This window comes from Temnothorax americanus, unplaced genomic scaffold (genome assembly GCF_048541705.1).
Source record: "Temnothorax americanus isolate GAGA-0224 unplaced genomic scaffold, ASM4854170v1 Scaffold36, whole genome shotgun sequence".
Taxonomy (NCBI): domain Eukaryota; kingdom Metazoa; phylum Arthropoda; class Insecta; order Hymenoptera; family Formicidae; genus Temnothorax; species Temnothorax americanus.
The window spans coordinates 1,432,172-1,451,336 of NW_027509505.1; the positions used below are offsets into that span (position 1 = coordinate 1,432,172).

Genomic DNA, 19,165 nt, shown 5'->3' on the forward strand with positions numbered 1-19,165 from the left:
GCTTGTAATACATTATATCTGTAGCCATGTTACGTTCATATTCTACCGCGATATTCGAAAGAAAATATTCACTTTAGAAATTATTCAGCAATTTAATCTCACACTCCAATGATCTTTCGATTCGGTTAGGTTCTTATCTGAGTTTCGATTTTCAAGCTCTTTGCTTTTGATCTTATTGTTTTTTCGTCGATCCGTTCGCGAGAAAGTTTGCGCGATGGTTTGATGGAGCGAACTATCAGAAATATAGTGTACATGGGGTAATAGAGCGCGCAGAGCTCATTTTGTCGCGGCGGAAAAGGACGAGGAAATCCCGAGTTGGTAGAGCAGGTAGATGGCCGTTAATGACCGCCTTGAGAATGAATAAGGAAAACAAAAAGAGTACAGGAACGCACAGGGTAGCTTCCTCTTGTTTCTCTCGCGGTTTCTGTCCACGGTAGGGTATCGCGCTTTCCACTGTTGGAAATTTCCAACTAGACTGGCACGAAACGCGATTAATATCTTTTTTCTCCCGAGCGCTCTCGACTTAGGCATGTGATTCACACTGAATATAAAGATCCAGAAAATACATTAAATTTTAACGCATCCACGACAAGTTAGAACAGTCAATATTTGTGAATTGTCTCAAGTATTTTATCAAGTTAACATAGTAGAGGCTCTCTTTTTGCCTTCTTTTCCCATCGTCGATCCTCCCCTTACCACCTTTTCGATCTTTCTATTTTCGATTTCTGAAGTGTATCTAGAGAGAGATTGTACGCTACAAAGGCGGCTATAAAACCTAAAAGTTTTAAAGGAAATCTCAACCAAGACGGAAATTCTTCGGATACGTCTGACGGAACGATTGGGATCTTCCCCGAAAATATTTACATACTATCAGAGACATAAATAGTTTGTAGGAGTACGAAACCTGTTTTAATTGAGTTTCTTTATGTCAATAGCTAAATCTAAAATCTTTATTAGTTTAATTTTTTCCAACATGGAAGTAAAAATATTACGTGATGTAAATATTTTTAATACATATAGTACAATAAATATTAGAAAGTGGTTATCTTTGTAAAAAATATATAAATTTTAGAGTATTACTATATTGGAAAGTTATTTCGTTCTTAACCATCTACGTGCTTTATTTTCTTTAAAAATGTAAAATGTAAAATATAAAAATCCTTCGTCGAGATTTGAAGAATATTTTCAATCGAATCTTCCGTGAATCAATCTTATGTGTGTATATTTATTGCAAAATATATAGGAAAGACACTTTTTTATCGTTATGGTACAACATATATGCGCGATATTAAAAGTCCTGGAAGTTTCGAGACACAGGCAGACAGGCAGAAGACGCGGGCGGAAGACTGATAAGGTAAAGCGACGCTCGTATGCCATGCATAATAAACTGAATGTAGGTGACGGGTTAACGGCTTCTTTCTAAACAGTGTTCTGTGCCAACTGCGATAAGTGCAACGATCGATCAGAGCACATGCTATTTTTGTCTTGCGCTATCACGAAACCTTACAGCCGTATAGCCCTGCCTCTATGCCTCTATATGCTTCGTGAAAGAATAATCAACTGCAACTCTCGAATATAGGTGAATACGAATTCATAAACAACACTCGGACGCAACACAAATGTTTTTTTCTTTCAATCTTTTACCACAACGAAGGAAGATCGGAAAACGAGATTAGCATAATTTAACTAAAGTCTAATTAGCATAGCATTGTGATTCTTTTAATAATCAATATTTACACATAAATTTAATATCGCGTAAATTCGATGCTGAATATACGCTACTGAAATTATGGATAAATTCATTGAGACAGTGAGACACGAAATAAATTTCATAAGAGTTAAAATTTGTTAATTATTTTATTCATATTTTTATCCGCACTTTAATTTTATCATGTTCGTACATTTTTCGTACGTTATAAAAATTTAACGTATGCTATCTTGATTAACGAGCGTTCGGAATTAAGCTCTAGTCTCCGAGTTTGGTTTTCATCATTCACAGTGTAAACGGTTTGGTTGTGAGACCCACCGAGAAATCTGAGCGCGGCTGCTGAACAAACATCAAACAGACATCGATATGGAATGTTTCCGCCGTAAAATTAACCGAGTTTTGATATGCCAATTCGATCAAAGCGAACGTTTGCTATCTGCATCTCTGGGCTATATTTGCTTAATAGAAAGAAGTATTATTAAAGTCTTATGTCACACCTTTTCAGTGAATTCATTTAATTTCAATAGCATATTCGTTGAATTTAGAAATTAAGAAATAAACTCGGTTAATTATTAATTGCTAAACATGTCACTTTAACGAAATTGTTCAGAAGGTATTTTGATAATTTGGGCCACAGAAATAAAACGTAGTGGAATTTATTGCTCTTATTTGAATTATAAGCTAATTTTTTTCATCGCGTGTTAAAAAATTTCTTTGCATGCGGAATAAGAACGATGACCTACAGATATAAAGTAACGTAGGAGAGATTGTTGCTCGAAATACAAGGGCTTTATCCGCGAGTAGCCTCAGAGTTTTCAGCGAAGACTAAATAAAATTTGTTCGAGGTCGTCGAAATTGAGATGCCAGCTCGGTTCTCTCTATGTTCTTTCTCTTTCTCTTTCTCTTTCTCTTTCTCTTTCTCGCGCGCGCGCGCGCGTTAGTCACGGCGTAAGTACGTCAACTTCGAAAGAGGCCCCGAAAATCTGCGTACAGATTGCTGGAATACGAAATACGAATGACGGAGCGGGAACCTTTCTGAGAATCTGTTCGCAAACGCGCACCTTCACTTGCTGGCATTCCTCGCGCGACGCTCGCGCGCGTCGCCGATGGCGTATCGGATGCTGGATCGCGAGGATTCGTTCGCCGTTCGGGAAATCTTATCTGCGCCGGCAAGAACAACCTTTACGCACATGTATTATGCGGCTCGCTCTGATTCCCTCGGTTCCCCGGGACGGCGCGGCGCGTCTGGCTTATGTCCCGTCAGCTTATATGTCTTCGACATAAACCGTCTCCGGGTTTTAACGTCAGCGTGCACGTTAGCCAGCAGCGCGCGCGGCAGTGTTATCGGGCCTTTCTCAAGTACTACTATACTTGGCATTCCACGCCCTCGGATCTCTGGATCCCGTCTTATCGTGCCTCGTCTCTCCCCGGCCGCTCTTCTCGCTGGAGATATCCTCGCGAGTTTAGGAGCACGTACGAGAGGCGGGGAATAAATTTGGCGGCGAGAGGAGAAGTCGCGCGAGTACCTCTGTACCCGAGAAGCGGAGAGGAGCCAAGCCTGGAACGATCGGCTTTGACATATTTATTAAATCGTTGCATGTCAAGTGTCGTTTTACGCCTTTCTCAATGACTCTCGAGTAATACCCCCAAGACTCGAAGTATACGCGATTGAAAAACTTTTGTCACACGTTCTTTACTTTTCTCTCCAGGCAAAAGGCCATTTACATATAATCTTATTTTTTTTACCAAACGTGCATGGGAAATATAAAAGCGAGAACGCGAGAAGAGCAGCGAGAATAAGAAATACGTTTTCGACTTTTTAATTCCCGATGAGGCATCCGGATTATGCCAAACCGCGTGATTTTGATCTTCGTATATATAGGCTTCCAAACAGCTTTCGAACCTGCGCGCTTCTGCTTCTTCCTCTCCGAAATACCGGTGAACACATACATTTCGCGTTCAAACACTTGACGAGATACGTGCCGATTACCCACAATATCTTGGCAAAACACGGCACATCGAGGAGCGATTTATTCGCACCATCAGCACCGTCCAAGTGGCGTGCCTTTGGTATTACACTCGAGTTAAATAATGCGGTCCGACGCAGTCTCGGGATGGAAAGAGCCCAATCGCGAATAAAATATCTCAATTGCGTTCCACTTTAACGAAATCGTCTTTCTTGTATTAATACAGGCATTTCGAGCATATATACGATGTTGCTTACATTTTCGCGATAAGTCATATCTTGTGTATTTTCTCATAATAACCGTAAAGAATCGCCCGGTTGTCGTCAGCACGGTATTGACCAGCGATAATATTTCTCGTTTAAAAACCGATCGATCAGCCGTGGCTGATTCGTCGAATCGCGTCGGGCGTACAACAAGGGAACAAGGTGATCTTCTCGTTCGTCGACAGGCTGTACGAAGATTGGCGGGTATCGGCGCGGCAAGTGACGGCGACAAGCGATCGGTCACGCTGTCACTTCGGTGTGTCGCGTCGTAGAGCTGACAATACTCGGATTGCCCGCGCGACGAGATGGTGCCGGGATGCCTGGTGGGCCTGGTGCGAACAGCCGAACAGGTGCAACACAGAGGTGGACCGGGAGACCGTAACGGTTGTCGTCCCGGCACAAAGCCGCGGCGAGGGCACCCTCAATTTCGTTCGAGGGTCCCGGGCCCCCGTCGTTAAGTCCCTTCTTCCCGGTATCGGGCCGGCACCAAGGAGATAGGAAATTCCGCGGGCACGTTGGGACGCCTTCGGTGAACTTTTTTTTCGACCGCGACACGGATTACCGACACCTGTCGGCACAGGAGGATGCAAGAAGCGTGGATCGGGAGGTGGTGGCTGGTGGAGGAAGGAAGGGCGGTGGGAACGGAGGGAGGAAGGATCGCGGTTGCAAAGCGAGCGCGCGCGCGCGCGCGTATGATCCATCATCCGGTAACCACTCGCATCCGCGACCACGGCGAATGCCGACGCCGCGAAGCTATGCGGATGTAAGTACCCGGCGCGGCCGATGATCCGCCATGCACGACCGTACGAGATCTACTTACAATTAGAGCCAGAACGATAATCGAGTTTTGCGTTCGTAATCGACAAAAGCGCAGCTTAATTTCAGTATTGGCGAATGATGCGCGACGCTCGCAAGTTCTGGAGGGACGACTTGCTTAGAACGAAGGAAACGTATCTTTAAATATACGTTTGCGCGATACTGTCCGCACGAATGTGCAGCTCCGTGCAATCGTACATCACGGTACCGCAATTTTCATGCAACGCGCACAAAATGGCTCTAATTAAATTACAGGGCGCGAATCCGGGCACGATGTCGCACGGTGTTCGCGAAGATTGGAGTAACGGCACGCGGTTATAGCTGGTTATATAGCTTCCGTGCCCGGAGAGACCGGAAGTGAAGCGCGGAGCGGCTGCAACAGCCACGACGCTCGGTCACGTGGTCACGTGGTCCGCGGCGAACCGTATAAAGACAACGAGGAAGGGCCCGATGTGATCGCGACACGCTTGCGCGCACGTGTGTACGTTGCGCCGAGTCATTCGACGGAATACGCGCGCACGAACGCGTATCGGGGCTCGGGGCCCTGATTGGGTGCCACGCTCTCGTAACAACGCTCCACAAGTTTAACCGTTTCGCAACACTCGCAACAGATTACACTCGCGCCTCTTCTTCCTGTAACAGCGAGCTTCGCGCACGCACACACGCGTGTTCACTCGAAGAGATGATCGTTCCACGGGCCGGGAACGGCTCGCCTCCGCGAGAAACTAGACTGTGAGTAAGTTCGACGCATCTGTTCCTCGGAGGGACTACGAGAACTTGAGATTTGCCGTATTTTATTTTATTATTATATACGTTTGCATGTTTTACGTTACGTTGCATGTTGTTGTACGTCTTTATACCTCGAGATGAATCCAGGCCAAACTAGTTAGAACGAACGATTAAGAGCAAACATTTTTACACAGGTAAATATGGACAAATGTGGCGAGCTTTTTGCCTTTAACGTGCCGAAAAGAAGATTATATTTGATTTAAATCGACGCCATTCGCGTTTAATTATTAAAGCACGTTCGTCCATTTATGTTTGTTTATGTTCTCTGTTTGATCTGAACTCTATGCGCCTTTACGAAACAGACACGACGTGTGTACGTTGGTGAAATCATCCAAAACTTGTTTGTTTTGTGTACGAAAATATATTCGGTCGTTAGAAACGGATCTCTTTGTTGTTAATATCAATAGAGCATTACGTTCACCGCGACCAGCGGGAATCACCTCGAGGCGGAGAGCGAGATTCCCACTCTAGAACGACATTCCCCGACTTGTTCAGCTCCGGCAATGAATGTAGCGGGCACACGTGGACACTGAGAAACATGATTTTCTGCGCGGTCATTAATAAGCTGTGCCGCACCGCGCCGCTGCCGGTCGCTGACTTTCCGGCGGTCGCGCTTAATTAATAAATCTCACCGCTTTATAAATATCAACCGGATCCGCGGATATTTTGGTTCGGGGGTGAATGTCGGGTCAATGTTTCCGACGATTCACGCGCGCGCGGGAGCGAATTCCCGGAAATGATCTATACGTGTTTGATCGTATTGGGAGGAAGCGCTAATTGCCGAAGATGGGAGGTCTTGATGAAAGAAGTTAAATGGAAGTGACTGCGCATAAGGACAATTCAATCAAACTTCTTCCGCTGGCCTTGATCTCGTTGAACACAATATTACGCTCGAATTTGGCCAAATAGGCTGGCAACGTATAGCGGTTTGGTATCAGGAAGTTTAAAGAAGAAGAAGAAGAAGAAGCTATGACACAGGCTGATGAAAGGAAGCGCAGTTCGCACGCGAGAGTTGGGTGGGAATTTTTCACCTCGACCGTTACGCCGCCGGGATTTTCTAATAATGTGGCCCGATTACTATTGTAAATCCTAAAGATAATTATTGTAGCGGTCGATATAAAGAATATACGGAGCAAACAAACGGTCGCGGCGTTCGTTACAATCTGCTTTCGTGCGAAAGATTGCCATTGTGTAAAAGTAGACGGGATGTATAATTCTGTGCTCATCGTCGTGCCGCGCTCAACAATGCCACTTAACAGTTAGCACGCGCGAAAATGCATATGTATATGTCTCGTTTCTTTGTTTTTGCAAAGAAGAAAATTAGAGTTCTTAGGCATTCAATTTATTGCGACGACTTTCCTCATTTTTACGCCGACCCTAAAAATATCTCATTTTTCCTAAATGGAAAGATACTCGACTGGGCAATATTTGATTATAAAATTATTATAAATTTATTACCTCTAATAATATTCATTACGAATTAATCACGGAAAATACGCGTGAATTCGCGTAACGTTACGTTACATTCCTAGATTACTACGTCACTGTACTCTTCCTCCGTCATCTCGATGAAAGAGAAAAGTCTCCGTTTGTTTGCTCGACTGGTATATAACGGGTAAAAGTTGCAGCCGTTGGCGCGTGATTTGTCACTCTCGGTGCTCCGGAATGACTCGCTTCTATCGGCACTCAACAAAACCCCGTTGATCTCGCGCATTAACGCGGGAAGACGCCTTGCTTTGGTTCGGCACGTTCATTCATGAGACCGGTGGGAGATGCACAAACGCGACGACGACGACAGCACAACGAGGGACCGACAAAAGCGTCCGCGTCTATTCAACTCGGGCTCGTATAATTTCGTCGTGCGCGAAAGAAAAGGAGAGAGGCGTGACGAATGACGAATGTGGAGATGCCAACGATACTCGAATCCGAGAGAAGCCGAGAAATGCCAAATGGAGTCTGTAGGTAAAACGTTGCATGCGGATAAAACGAAAATTTGGTATAGTAATTTCGATAATATAGCCGGATGTTAAATTATTATGTATAATAATAAAGTCGATATTAAAAACAAGAAACGACAAAGTAAGAAGAGAAATAACAAAGAATGCCGAAAAACGATAGTAAACTGATGTTAAAATGGTAGTTTCCCGTAAAATATACACCATTTGGCGCAAGTATACCTTGCACGTCGCGCAGATTTGATATAATTTCTCTCGTGCATTTGCAGAGCAAAACGAGTGGTAATCGCTGAGCCTCCTTTCCATATACCGAAACGTGTTTCTCCGCAAAAAGCTCACGAATCTTCGTCCGCGTGCCGTTTCTAAATAAGCGTCATCTATAAGGTGCAACGAGGAATTCCCACGCAGCCGTTGTTGCCGCCCTTCGGGGTCAACGATCTCTTTGGATACACGAGCGGGTCATGCGAAGCGATTAGAACTACTATTGTTCGAGACTTCTAGTATAGTGGTAATTTATTTCTGGGAGTAAGCTACCGCGCGCGTTTTGCGATAAATTACCGGTTCTATAATTAACGTTAGACGAAGACGATTTCAATTACGCTTGTATTTGATATCTTCTTTTTGCAAGGATATTTTACACACATATGTATACAAGATGTGTGTTTCAGAGAATAACTGAAAAGTAGACGTAATATACTTCAGGTTTATGTAAGAAATTCCTAAACAATTGTCCAGCTGGTTTTTAATACGATATTTCCTTTCGCGTATCTGTCACACTTGAAATAATATTGAATTTCTGAAGAATTAAGAAGTCTCTGTCGCAATAAATTTAAGTCATATTCAATTATCGGCTCTCAGATAATCCATTGAAATCTCGACCGCGGCATCGTCGAGAAAATACATATAGTAATCCTAATTCGGTGGATCTAATCTAAGAGAGTTAAAGCCGGCCTCTTTAAATAATCTTTATCGTTACGCACGCCTGGGAGGAGCATTGTAGCCGGCGTTTTATTTATGGAGAACCTAAGATGATTACGACGAGGGCACGCCTAACTATACAGTGTAGCACCGACGTATGAGAGATTAGTTGGCGGCACAAAAACGCCTACTGGTCCCGCGTTTACGTCGGGACCATAAATCCGTTTGACACGACCGACTCTCTTTCGATGGGAGTGCGCTTAAACGCGCGCGTATCTACCTCGCGCGCGCGACAGATCGCCGATCGCCGAGAACGCCGCGGCTGAAGACAGGAAAAAAAGCGTGGGTTTTTATCTGTAGAGAGTACGTACCGTTATGCACCGATCGTATCGCTGCACTTTCGCGATTATGCAATATTCGCCGAGGAGCAGAATATTTTGACTTACGGCCTTTGTGCTCTAAAGGCGAGGTTACTCTAAAGGCATTCCCGCGCGTTTCGCTCCTCTGACGCTTTTCGCGGACGGGTATATCGCGACAATTAATTTGCGCAGCGTTCAATCGGTCGCGGGTTTCTTGAAGATTGAAAATACATATACGTTTTTTAAATAATAACAATGCAACAATCCTCGATACGTTACAACTAATTTGTAAAAATAATTTATTTTATTTCCTTGTAAATTTTATATATATAATCTTGAACGTATATTTAATATATTACCTATATAAAAAGGTAAAAAGGATGTGTTTCGTAAACGACGACGAAAGCGTGCGCCTTTATAACTCGCCCAATTATCACGGACTCGCGAAACTCATCTTCGCTCTGTGACTTTTGTCTGTTTCAGGAGTAACAAGTACCTGCAAAAATCGTCCATCAGCCGCGTGTGCGCCGTCGGAGGTTTTTTCATCAGCATCCCTGTCTTCTTAACTGGTAAGAACGAAACGCTTCTTTTTGGATATCAATTAAATTATATACGAGTCGCACTTGATCCACGTGAGCACCCACGACGAAAACGACTCGAACTCTCGAAAGAGTGAAAAATTTATTGTAACGCCTGCGATATTAATCCACAGGCATGATCCTGTACACGTTCATCCAGTTCCATTCGACACCGGCGATCGTCACGTCGGTCTTCATCGGCCTCGGCATCGTGTTCTGCGGATGCGCCATGGTCCACAACGTCTTCGTATGGCAGAAAGTGAGTGCGCCTGAAAGTGCGTCATTTTTTACGCCTTCCCATCTCTTCCGCCCTTCCTCCTCCATCCGCTTTCTTCCCCTTCGTCCGGCGATCTAACGGCGCGCGAACTTTTTCGATCATCCGCACGATATCCGGATCTCCGTCGTAGCCAGTTCGCCTCTTTATTTTCTCGTATTTCGCGACCGGCGATGCACCAGTCTGCATCTCCTTCTCTCTCTCTCCTCTCCCTGGTTCTTCCCTTTCCCCGCCGCCCGCCCGCCGTCCGGCGTGCCTTATTAGCATATCCCGCGCAACGGTCGATGTCATTATCACGCTATTATTTACGTCGGTGATCATTCTACCGTGTAATTCGATTCCAAACTGGATCTGTACGCGGGATGTCGTGCGTATGCGTGTATGCCTGTACGCGTGTGTGCGTTAAGCGGACGGTGGGTGCGAACGGACGTGTCCGTCGTCGAGTTTTTGCTCTTCGAAAAAGAGCCGATGGCGCGGTATAACTACCTAACGCGTTCGTGCGATCCTGGGACGATACTCCGTTTCGCATTACGTAATTGTGTGATTGAGCGGAAGATTTTGTATAACTGCGTTTGTCGCGGCTCCCCGTCGCGTTCTCTTCGCGATAAACTTCACATAAATTGCACGACGACGAGGACGAAGAGGACTCTTTTTTATTATATTTCTTCCGTGATGCTTTCGGCGTTGCGACAAAGATTTTTCTAATATACTCGTCGTCTATTATTTTATCTCATTTTAATTACTTAATAAAATTCGAAAGTGAAACTTGCGTTTAAGTAAATAATTTTATGAAATGACATCGAGCAAAAGTTTCACGCGAAATCTAATAAAAGCACCCTGGATTACGGAAATGCCGATACTTTTCCAAATCGCATCCTCTTTAATTCTGTCACTCCTATCTAAATAAAGTTTACTGCGAGAGAAAAAAAAGCAAATATTGTATAGAATAATTTTCTTTCTTGTACAACTCGTAGGAGAAGACGAATGCGGTAAAGGCGTTTGCCCGCGAGCGATGCGAGGTCGCGGCGCAGCTGCAGCGTCAACAGCAGCAGTTGCAACTGCAGCACCAGCAGCAGCCGCATCAGCAGGCACACTCGCAGCATCAACGGCACCAGCATCATCAGCAGCAGCAGCAGCAGCATCACCATCATCATCATCATCAGCAGCTGCAACTACGGCCAACGCTGCACGTGGGATCGAAGATCGGCAGCGGCAGTGGCGGCGCGATGGGTCATTCGACCGTCAGTCTGGCCCAACTTGGTCGCGGCCTTCACCATTCTTATCAGCATCATCCGCACCAGCACCATTCTCATCAGCAGCGGCACGTGTCCTCCATGTCGCCGCCGTTATTACTGTCGTCGCCGAATGCCGCAGCGCAGCACAATCACTTGACGCATCGCGGCGGTATTGCCGCCGCTGCCGTTGCTGCCGCTGCCGCTGCCGCTGCCGCCTCTGTCGCCGTCACCGCCACACCACCAACGACGCCCGGCGATCGGTCGCCGCCGAGTCCCAACGGTGGCGGCGGCGGCAGCGGCAAGCTCAACAGGTCGCAGCACTTGCCGCGTGAGACCAGCGGCAGCGTGAGCCCCGGCCTGCCGGCGGCCACGCTCGATCTGAGTAGTGCCGCTACCACCAACAGTCCGCACGAATTGTCGACTCTCGTTTAGGCATCTTAAGGGAAAAACCGAGGAAAGGGTCCGCGAGGATCTATTCGGACGCGTATTCTTTGAACAACGAAAGAGATTATCTCCCGGATCGCCTTAAGTCGATATTTATGAGAAATAGATCTAAAATTATTTAGAAACAAATTCTTCAATAGATATTGTCTAAAGAAGGGGCCAAAAATTGTTAAGGCTGCTTATCTCACGTTGTTATTACCACGTTGCGTCGCGTTGTATCGTTATCGGCACGTTGTCGCATTATTAACGTTATTATCGTCATTGCGAAATCATCATTTACAAGGAAAGGTTCAAAACTCCATTGATTTCGATGAAATTTGGCAGAACTTACGGAGAAAGTTCCCCCGAATGTAATCATACTCCTATTTGGGCGCAGACGGTCAACCGTTTCCGAGACATTTTAATAATAAATGTAGTAGCGTATTCAGAGTACAGTTTATTAGAACGCTTACATACGAGTATTTGTGGCGTAGTGGATATGGATGGTAACTACTTCATAATTTTTTTCGAGTTAAACCCCCCAATCAATTAATTTTTTTATTGTATTATGTTTTATGATAAAACTAATTATTGTTAATATAAATAAAAATGTATTATAAATTATTTTAATATATAAAAAAATTTATATTATATAAATAATATAAATAGTCATGATATATGAAATAATATAATAGTCATGATACAAGGTCTACGAATTATGAGGCAATTACCATATTCGCTACGCCACAAATACTCATAAATGTCCTAATAAACTCAGACGCTACTAAATTTATTGTTAAAATATCTCGGAAACGATTAATCGTCTGCACCTAAATAGGGGTGTCATTGCATTCGGGGAAATTTGTTCTGTAAATTTTGTAAGTTCGGAGTTTTGCTGCTAAACAATTTACTCCAGATTAAGGAACTAAGAAGAGAATAGTTTTAATAAATTTTTGCGAATATATTTTGTTAACAGCCTAAGCAAAAGTGTGAAAGGTAATTCAATTAAATTCATTTCTTAATTTAAGATAATAGCTAACAATGCAACACACCGCAGCAATGCATTTTTCTTTAATTTAATTTTTACCATCTCATTATTTGACATAATTTTTGTTTTTAATATAACTTTAACGATAGATAATTTAATCGAAATTGCTGTTGCTATATACAAATACAGGACGCTCCAGAATAATATTGTTTTAGCCATTTTTATGACTAATTTAAAGGTGACATTTTAAGACTGTCAAAAAATGTTCCATTAGAATTTACCGAGCGAAATTTCATTAGCGTCTTTCGTTTGTCTATTCTTCGTACTATTCCGGCAATTAACGGCCTTGAAATTTATACTTTCAAAGCCACCGACCATGTTTATGGCCTGTCGTTAAACCAGTATTACTCGAGTCGTAAGGTTTTTTGTTTCTCTCGCCGGGGTACATAGTTCTCTTGTATAATCCGAATTCGAACTGTCTCGATCCTGCTAGTATTGTAGCTAACATGATTTAATGATTGGTCGATAGCGCTACTTCTTGTTGGCCTTGATGAGCTACATGTTTTTTGTATATCGCTACCAATTACAATTTCCTCAGGTGGGTTTCGCTTGCTTGATTTTTTATCGTTCAATGCGTTACGGGAAAACCGCATAATGTTCTTGGAGAAATTTTACGTCGTGTCGTTACAATGTAGGAATTATTTCGATTCCCCGAACGAAACTTGCCGATTTATGCTTTATTTACGACTGGTATATCCCGCTATCGCCAAGAGCAGCAGCAGCAACAGGTTCCTGTTGCGCAACGTCGACAAAAAAAATTCCTCGTACCGAATGCGTGCTGCATTTTGCCCTTCGTAAATATTCTTTCTGGTTATCACGACATTCTCGGAATATCGGATGACCAAAAAAATTCGTGCAGTCTCCGATGTCAAGAATAAAACATTAATAATTTTCCTTTTTATATATACAAACAGATTTTAATTTAAAAATATATTTAAGATAATTTTTTATATTAGATATATTATAATTTATGAAAAACTGCATGAAATGTATCTTTACGCTTGCCGAGTCCCGATCATCCTCGACTACGATTGTTGAAGTGTGCATACTTTCGAAGCCTCAAGATCTGCGACAAAATGAGAAATTGGCACGAATGTGAATCTTGCCATGTTTTTACTTTATTATTATTATTATTATTATTTGTACTTATCTTGCAGAATCTCTAGTCCTAGATTATTTTTGTTCACATGTGTGCGTGAAAGCATAAGATTTTAGAATTCCGATTATTGTATAATTGCGCAGCTAATTAAAATAATTGATAAAATGCTTGAAATTTGTAAACTCGATGCAAATCAGGTTTATCTTTTCTTAATGATATTTATTGTATGTAGTGTAAAACATTATTAGAAATTAATTAGAATTAAACATTAAAAAAGTCAAAAACTTAGCGACTTGTACGGTTCAATTTTTTTTTTTTATATTTTCAATATATATGATAATATATGAAAATTATGTTTTGTCATGCGAATTTCAGTAGATCAACATTGTATAAAACTGGAGCACTAAATTTCGTTTTAAATTAACACTCGTATGATTGCAGTTAAACACCGCAAATCCAATTGTTTGTTGTTTATCCACCTGCACGTTCATTAATCTACTAAGGCTGCGTATCGATATTCACTGCCAGTACTGATCTATCTATAGTTTACGTATACTACAGATTTTCAGTACTGGTAGTGAATATCGAAACGCAGCCTCACTAAAAAAGAAAAAAATACCACAAGTAAAAAAAATTATTGAATGAATTCTTCAAATTTCAAGCCTGTGGATGTGCGTTGTACGATTTACAAATCAAATACGCGATTTCGTTTCCTTTATACATCGGTGCGTTTTAATATTTAAAGATATTAAGCTATGAAGCTGCTTATGAGTTTATAATTTAAGCGCATTTAGAATTAGATTTATAATTTTATATCGTTACTGCGTGATCATGAAAGATTCACACCTACACACACGTTAAAAGAAATTGTAGCTCCAGTATTTAAAAATAATTGTAGAATACAACGTGAACAATTTTTTCTTTGTGTCAAACATTTTTCTCTTCAAAACCATTGAAACAATACTTGGCATCAAACTTTCGCAATTATTGAAAACATCAAATCATCATTTCGTATAATTTAGTAATGGTATAAAACATCTTCCTGTTTATAAAAAATATAAGAGCTGTATTATGAGCGTGCTTATACAACCGTTTTTATAAATTTTAGAAAATTTTATTTTCGATTTGTATCAATGTTCATATCCTTGCGATATATGTATATAATATTCGCGTTATCTAGAGCATTCAGAATCCAACTTCTAATACAATTGAAAAAAAAAAAGAGAAAGCATAGAGAATTTATGTCGTTTATGGTGTGTTGCACGGAATAACAATACAAATCATGTGGTAACGACTTATGTAAAGACACTCGATAATCCATGGGTATGACACAACATACGTATATTACTACTAATATGGTAAAAGTTCCATATTCGGTTACGTATTCTCTAAAACTGCGGCGTATATTTTTTCTTTGCGTAATCACGATATACAGATACGGAATCCATACTTGGATGTCACGAATATGCCAAAACGAAAAAACGAAAAGATTAAGATTAGATAAAAGAGATATATAATGAAGAAATGGAGAATGTTTTCCTTTAGCTTTCGCATCTTTTTCATCAATTTTATCTTAAAAAACAAAAATTACAAAGAGATATAATTTTTAGGACTATCTAAAGTAAAGTTATTAAAAATAGATTTTTTCTTTATCCATTATTCCGAGATATCTTTATTGATTTTTTCGTGAATAAACGAATTTCGAGCCCGTAAATTGATATCGCCGAAGATGAGACGGCAAAATAAAGAATGCACGAAAATGGAGCTTTTACAAATGTATTCTGCAATCTTGGAAATTTAGTCACAGTCTTGTCGAACATTTAAGTGCAAAAATGATTTAAAGTCTTTTATTAATTGTCATACTATATCTAAATTTTTTTTGTTCGTACATCATTTTATATTTGATTTCATATAAATCATTGAGTCAATTTATTTAAAGAACATATCAATATTCGCAACTTGTGTCTTTATAAATTGAATTATAAATTCGAAACAAGAATCTTAATGAACTTTCTCTATTCCGATTTAAGACATTTAAGTGAATCGAGAAACAACTCGATTAAATATATATGTACATAACGCAAGAATGTATATGAGATATATTCTAGAGGTGTAATTTAAATGGGCAGGGTAAGAAACTGAAAATATGTAAATTACATAGTAACATAGATGTATACACTTCACCGCGTTTGTAAGTAGCGTAGTAATAATGCATTTGCACGTAGTGAAGGATGTAATAACTTAATCATGTGAGTAAGTTATTTGTTGGGTTCATATATATATATATAACGCACATAGTACAAAAGTGTTTTAGCTTTATGTACTGATAGTTACGTAATAACAGTAGATATATTTGGTATGTAATTAATTAAAAAAAGAAAAAATAAATTATTCTGGATATGTGGATACTCTATATATTGCGAATAAAGCTGTCCGTGGATTATTTCAATCATAATATAAATGTGATTTAAGTTTTTCTGACTGATTTGAGGACATTTCCATCAATATTTCATTGAATTAATTATTTATGTATTCATGAAAACGCGTTGGGTGATAGTAGATTAATATTTCCTACGTATAAAGTTCTCATCGGTATGTGCATACATTTTTTATTTACTCTAAAGATGAACATTTTTTATTGGCGATTGACATAACCATGAGAATGTAACACGAGAAAGGTTAAAATTATCCGCAAGTGTCTCTTTTTCATGACCTCTTTCGTGATTAAATTAAAGTATGCTTGAGCACTTCATAATATATCTGTATACTCGTAGAGTGTTGATGACAAATAAAGATAACGCAAACTCAATAACAATAATATTTTGCAAGTAAAATTTGATAAAGGGTTTTTGACACTCGGAAATGGATCGACTGCCGATTTCTAGATTATAATTGAATTAAATAAAAAAAAGTTCATTTTAAAAAATTAAAAGATTTTATTTTTCTCTTCCATCGTTTATATTCTAATATTTTTTTGTAAAAATGATTTTTTTCTGTACAAAATATTGTCAATATTGTATATATAGGTATATGAATCATGCATGTAATATATACAATTGTTTTAAAAAATATTACGTAGTCCATTTAGTCCATTTAAAAAATATTTATAATATTTAGATTTGAATATATAATTTTAGCTACTATATACATAATACATTTATATTGGAAAAAAACATTGTGCTAAACATATTGCTATGGAGTCAATTTAAAATTTTCTAAGCACGATTGAACACCTTATTGAGTTATCACGTTTGTCTCGCATCGTTAATGGTAGCTGGTACTCTCACCTCAATGCCGTCTAGTTTTTCAGTCATTATTATCTGGCATCCCAGTCTTGAGCTAAAATTAGATATACGTATATCTAAAATAGTACGAATAAAAAACTATACACCCGAAACATGATAAATAATAAATGAAAGAAATTTACTGTAATCTTTAAAACACGTTAAGCAAAAATATAATAGAATTAGAAAAGGAGACGATCAATTTGAATAACAAATCAAACGATGTTTGACTGTGACGGACCTCCTACTTAAAGCAAATTTTATTCAAAATCCCTTAGGGACATAGATATAGAAAGCTAATATATACAATTTACAATTCATGAATAAATGTATAAGATATTACAAAGTGAGATTCGAAGAACGTGTCTCTCGCGCATCGATCTTTTAGCATATAAAACATTTTTCACCTAGCCAAAAAGAAAGAGAGAGTACAAATTGAATAAAATTTGGAAACATACGTTTCATATCGCTCGTACGCCAACTCCAGCATATCCAGCTCTTCGTCCGAAGGTTCATCAGGAAGACTGTCGTACACATCCTTGGGAAAAATTAAGTGACACGTGCTGCACGTCAGTGTTCCTTCGCAGGCTCCTTCAGGTTCAAGATGGAAAATACAGATGGATCTTGTCAAACTTGTGCGTAATCATTAAGGACAAAAACATTTCGTAGATATAAAATGTTCATACCGTAACCATCCAAGTCGAGGTCATTGTTGACAACAATATCTAAAATACTGTCTCCAACTTTTCCCTTTGCCTTTATTCTCTCTCCATTGGCTTTAACAAATGTCATAGTGACCCTGAATGAGAGAGAGAGAGAGAGAGAGAGAAAAATACAGTGTTTTTATCTATTTTTTGTACTTATTATTTGTCTAGATCGCTTTACTAATAACTTAAGTATTCACGAGTTAATAATTCTTAGCGAGATGAATTTTAATTGACCGTTCACTAAAGTTGCTCAAGTTAGACGTAATCCTACTTAGAAATTTATATATTTGTTCACTTAAACGCACATGTCTAAAAAATTTCTCGCGATACCAGAGATCTTATTTTTTAGCAAACGTTTCGCAAGACGTTTCTTGACATTTTCAAAAGGAGAAAGTTGTTAATAACATCTAACAGCACTAATCTTACTAATTGTTTTGACGCTACACCCGGTGTCAAGTAGAAGGCGACCAAAGAGTGACTTTGATCAAACTCTGATTATGAGCAATTGACATGAACAGAATTGTCAATTTTTTGTTAATTTCACCCAACATATGAGAAGAGATTGAGATAAGGAAGACGATGAATTGCACAATTAGAAATTTCATTGTCAACTAATCAAACTGAATCAAACTGATCACCGACTGATCGAGTTACCTAAAGCTTTCGAGCGCTTCTGACCGCGAGCGAACCTATCACTATCGGTAATCAATGTTCGAATTTTGTCTACTCACTCCTTGTTCTTGGAGAGCGGTTGCATGTTGGATGTGGCTCTCGCGACCATCACTCGACTAGGCACGACTCCGCGCGCGTAATTCGTTCCCAGGACGGAAAATAATCGCAGACCTCGCATTAGTGCCATTGTTCAATGTCGAGCATCAAATCGCTCGCGCGGATGTCAAACGAGCGTGTTATTCCGGTTATTCGGGGGGACGGCGTCGAGCAGCGCTGACGAGAACGTGACCGGGCCGCGAAATCGCACGATCGTCCGTGTTTGGTGAAACCCGGGGATAAAGTGATGAATTTGCGAATTGCGAGACGCACGTCGCAGCACTTATTTGTAGCGCGGGTTTATCTCTCTCGGTCGTCGGTCCTCGGTCCGCTCGCACGCCGTCCCGGTCCTGGCGAGCGTGACAATTCGAGACGTGAATCGTATTGCGAGCGTTGTGCGTTGCGACTTGTGACGCCAAGCGCACGCGGCACGACAACTCGTCGACCGAGCCTCGTCGAGCCTCCCGGTCCCCCACGGTCCCCGGATCCGCCTCCGGCAGTTTCCCCGCATCGCGAGACGCGAGACGCGAGACGCGGCGAACACAATCGCGAATTGGGGTGGTATTGGGTTGGGTTGGGGACGCAGGGGAAGGGGAAGGAGTAAGGACAAATGTCTCCGAACTAACTTCTATGCGCATGCGTGAGCTACGTCACTCGAATGCTGAACCATTCTAAACTGAACACGTGTCACGTAATCGGTTTCACAATTCACAGCTCGTGACATGGAATGCTACGCAAGCATTTCTTAATATCTATTTTTCTCTCCATCCATCTCTCGGGACCTGCGATAAATTTATCAATTCCATTACGACTTATATTTTAACAATATGAATAAACGATATACAAGATAGTCGTGCGAAAGTCTCTGTTACCAGACTCCGACGATTTTTCAGGAACCATTAGATGAAAATGCATACGATTCAGGGAAGATGTTAGCTCACTGTAATACTTGGATAAATATCTAAAAACAAACA

The 19,165-nt window shown here is 40.7% G+C and overlaps 2 protein-coding genes across 2 annotated transcripts in view; one reads left to right on the forward strand and one right to left on the reverse strand.

Annotated features, from left to right (window-relative positions):
• The window catches only part of LOC143901850 (uncharacterized), a 32,224-nt gene extending 17,804 nt beyond the window's left edge, over window positions 1–14,420 (forward strand). The window contains exons 3-5 of the mRNA XM_077414456.1: window positions 9,259–9,344; window positions 9,488–9,612; window positions 10,602–14,420. Of these exons, the coding sequence (XP_077270582.1) occupies window positions 9,259–9,344; window positions 9,488–9,612; window positions 10,602–11,294 (904 nt within the window). The 3' untranslated portion in view covers window positions 11,295–14,420. The remainder of the gene's footprint in view (window positions 1–9,258; window positions 9,345–9,487; window positions 9,613–10,601) is intronic.
• A 1,924-nt stretch (window positions 14,421–16,344) lies between these two features.
• Fdx2 (Adrenodoxin-like protein 2, mitochondrial Ferredoxin 2) lies at window positions 16,345–18,714 on the reverse strand. Its single transcript, XM_077414487.1, has 4 exons — window positions 18,155–18,714; window positions 17,403–17,515; window positions 17,175–17,307; window positions 16,345–16,771 (listed from the first exon to the last, which is right to left on the reverse strand). The coding sequence occupies exons 1-4, from the start codon at window positions 18,280–18,282 to the stop codon at window positions 16,678–16,680; spliced, it is 468 nt and encodes a 155-aa protein (XP_077270613.1). The 5' UTR covers window positions 18,283–18,714; the 3' UTR covers window positions 16,345–16,677.
• Window positions 18,715–19,165: the final 451 nt, after the last annotated feature.